The sequence below is a fragment of the Solanum stenotomum genome, unplaced genomic scaffold (assembly GCF_019186545.1).
Source record: "Solanum stenotomum isolate F172 unplaced genomic scaffold, ASM1918654v1 scaffold19865, whole genome shotgun sequence".
NCBI lineage: Eukaryota > Viridiplantae > Streptophyta > Magnoliopsida > Solanales > Solanaceae > Solanum > Solanum stenotomum.
Window position 1 is genome coordinate 1 of NW_026025753.1, and position 1,022 is coordinate 1,022.

General features: G+C 42.0%; 1 protein-coding gene across 1 annotated transcript; it reads left to right on the forward strand.

Annotated features, from left to right (window-relative positions):
- Positions 1 to 179: 179 nt before the first annotated feature.
- On the forward strand, positions 180 to 684 carry LOC125850871 (uncharacterized; the record flags this gene model as incomplete). Its single annotated transcript, XM_049530710.1, has 1 exon — positions 180 to 684. A coding segment is annotated over exon 1 (505 nt), but the record flags the coding sequence as incomplete, so codon positions are not given.
- Between the last annotated feature and the right edge of the window lie 338 nt (positions 685 to 1,022).

The window sequence follows — 1,022 nt, forward strand, 5'->3', positions numbered from 1 at the left end:
AATGGGAGGAGTTTAAGGAAGCTTTCCTCAGTAGGTATTTTCCCCGTGAGATGAGGGAGTGTAAGGTTGAGGAGTTTATCAATCTTCGGCAAGGTAATATCAGTGTGCAAGAGTATTCCTTGAGGTTTACCCAATTGTCTAAGTATGCCCCATCTTTGGTGTCAAACCCTAGGGATGAGATGAGTAGGTTTGTGACCGGCGTATCCGACCAAGTCAAGGAAGAGTGCCATACGGCAATGCTCCATAATGACATGAACATTTCTAGGCTCATAGTCTATGTTCAATCCATTGAGGAGTCCAAACTTAAGAGGATGAATAGGAATGTGAAGAGGGGTAGATCCGATGAGCAAAGTCAACCTAGGTTCAAGAAGAGGGCTCAAGATCAAGATTTTTCAAGTGCTCCTAAGGTTAACCAAGATAAAGGTGGTGAATCTCAATTTTCTAAACCTACTTGCACCACTTGTGGCAAGAGGCACTATGGGAAGTGCCTAGCCGGTACTAATGGATGCTATGGTTGTGGGAAGAATGATCACAAGGTGAAAGATTGTCCTACTTTTACGGCTAGAGGAAGGGAGGCAAAGCAAGCTTCTAAAGATGGAATGGTTCCTATTCCTCCAAATTATGGTCGTTTCTATGCTCTCCAAGCTAGCAAGGACAAGGAAGCTAATCCGAATGAAGGCGCCGGTAAGTTTTAGTTCCTTATGGTCATGAATGTCTTGATGAGGTTTCTATGGTGTTGTTTTTCATGTTTGCCTTAGTTGGGTGTTCTTCTAAGTGGGGGATGGTATGTTGAGTAGCAAGGTTGTTGAGAGTGTTGATATCCTTATCTCATTCCTTCTATTCTTATTCAAGCTTGAGGCCAAGAGTTCCTAGTAGCTTGTTTTATGTTTTGGAGTCTTGGGTAAAAATGAGTTTCCATGGTCTCCTTATGTTATGCATGTCCTATTTGAATTCTTGTTAAATGATAAAATGAGTTTTCATAAACGTGTTCCTCGTGTCGATGTGCATTTAGTTGAGTTGTC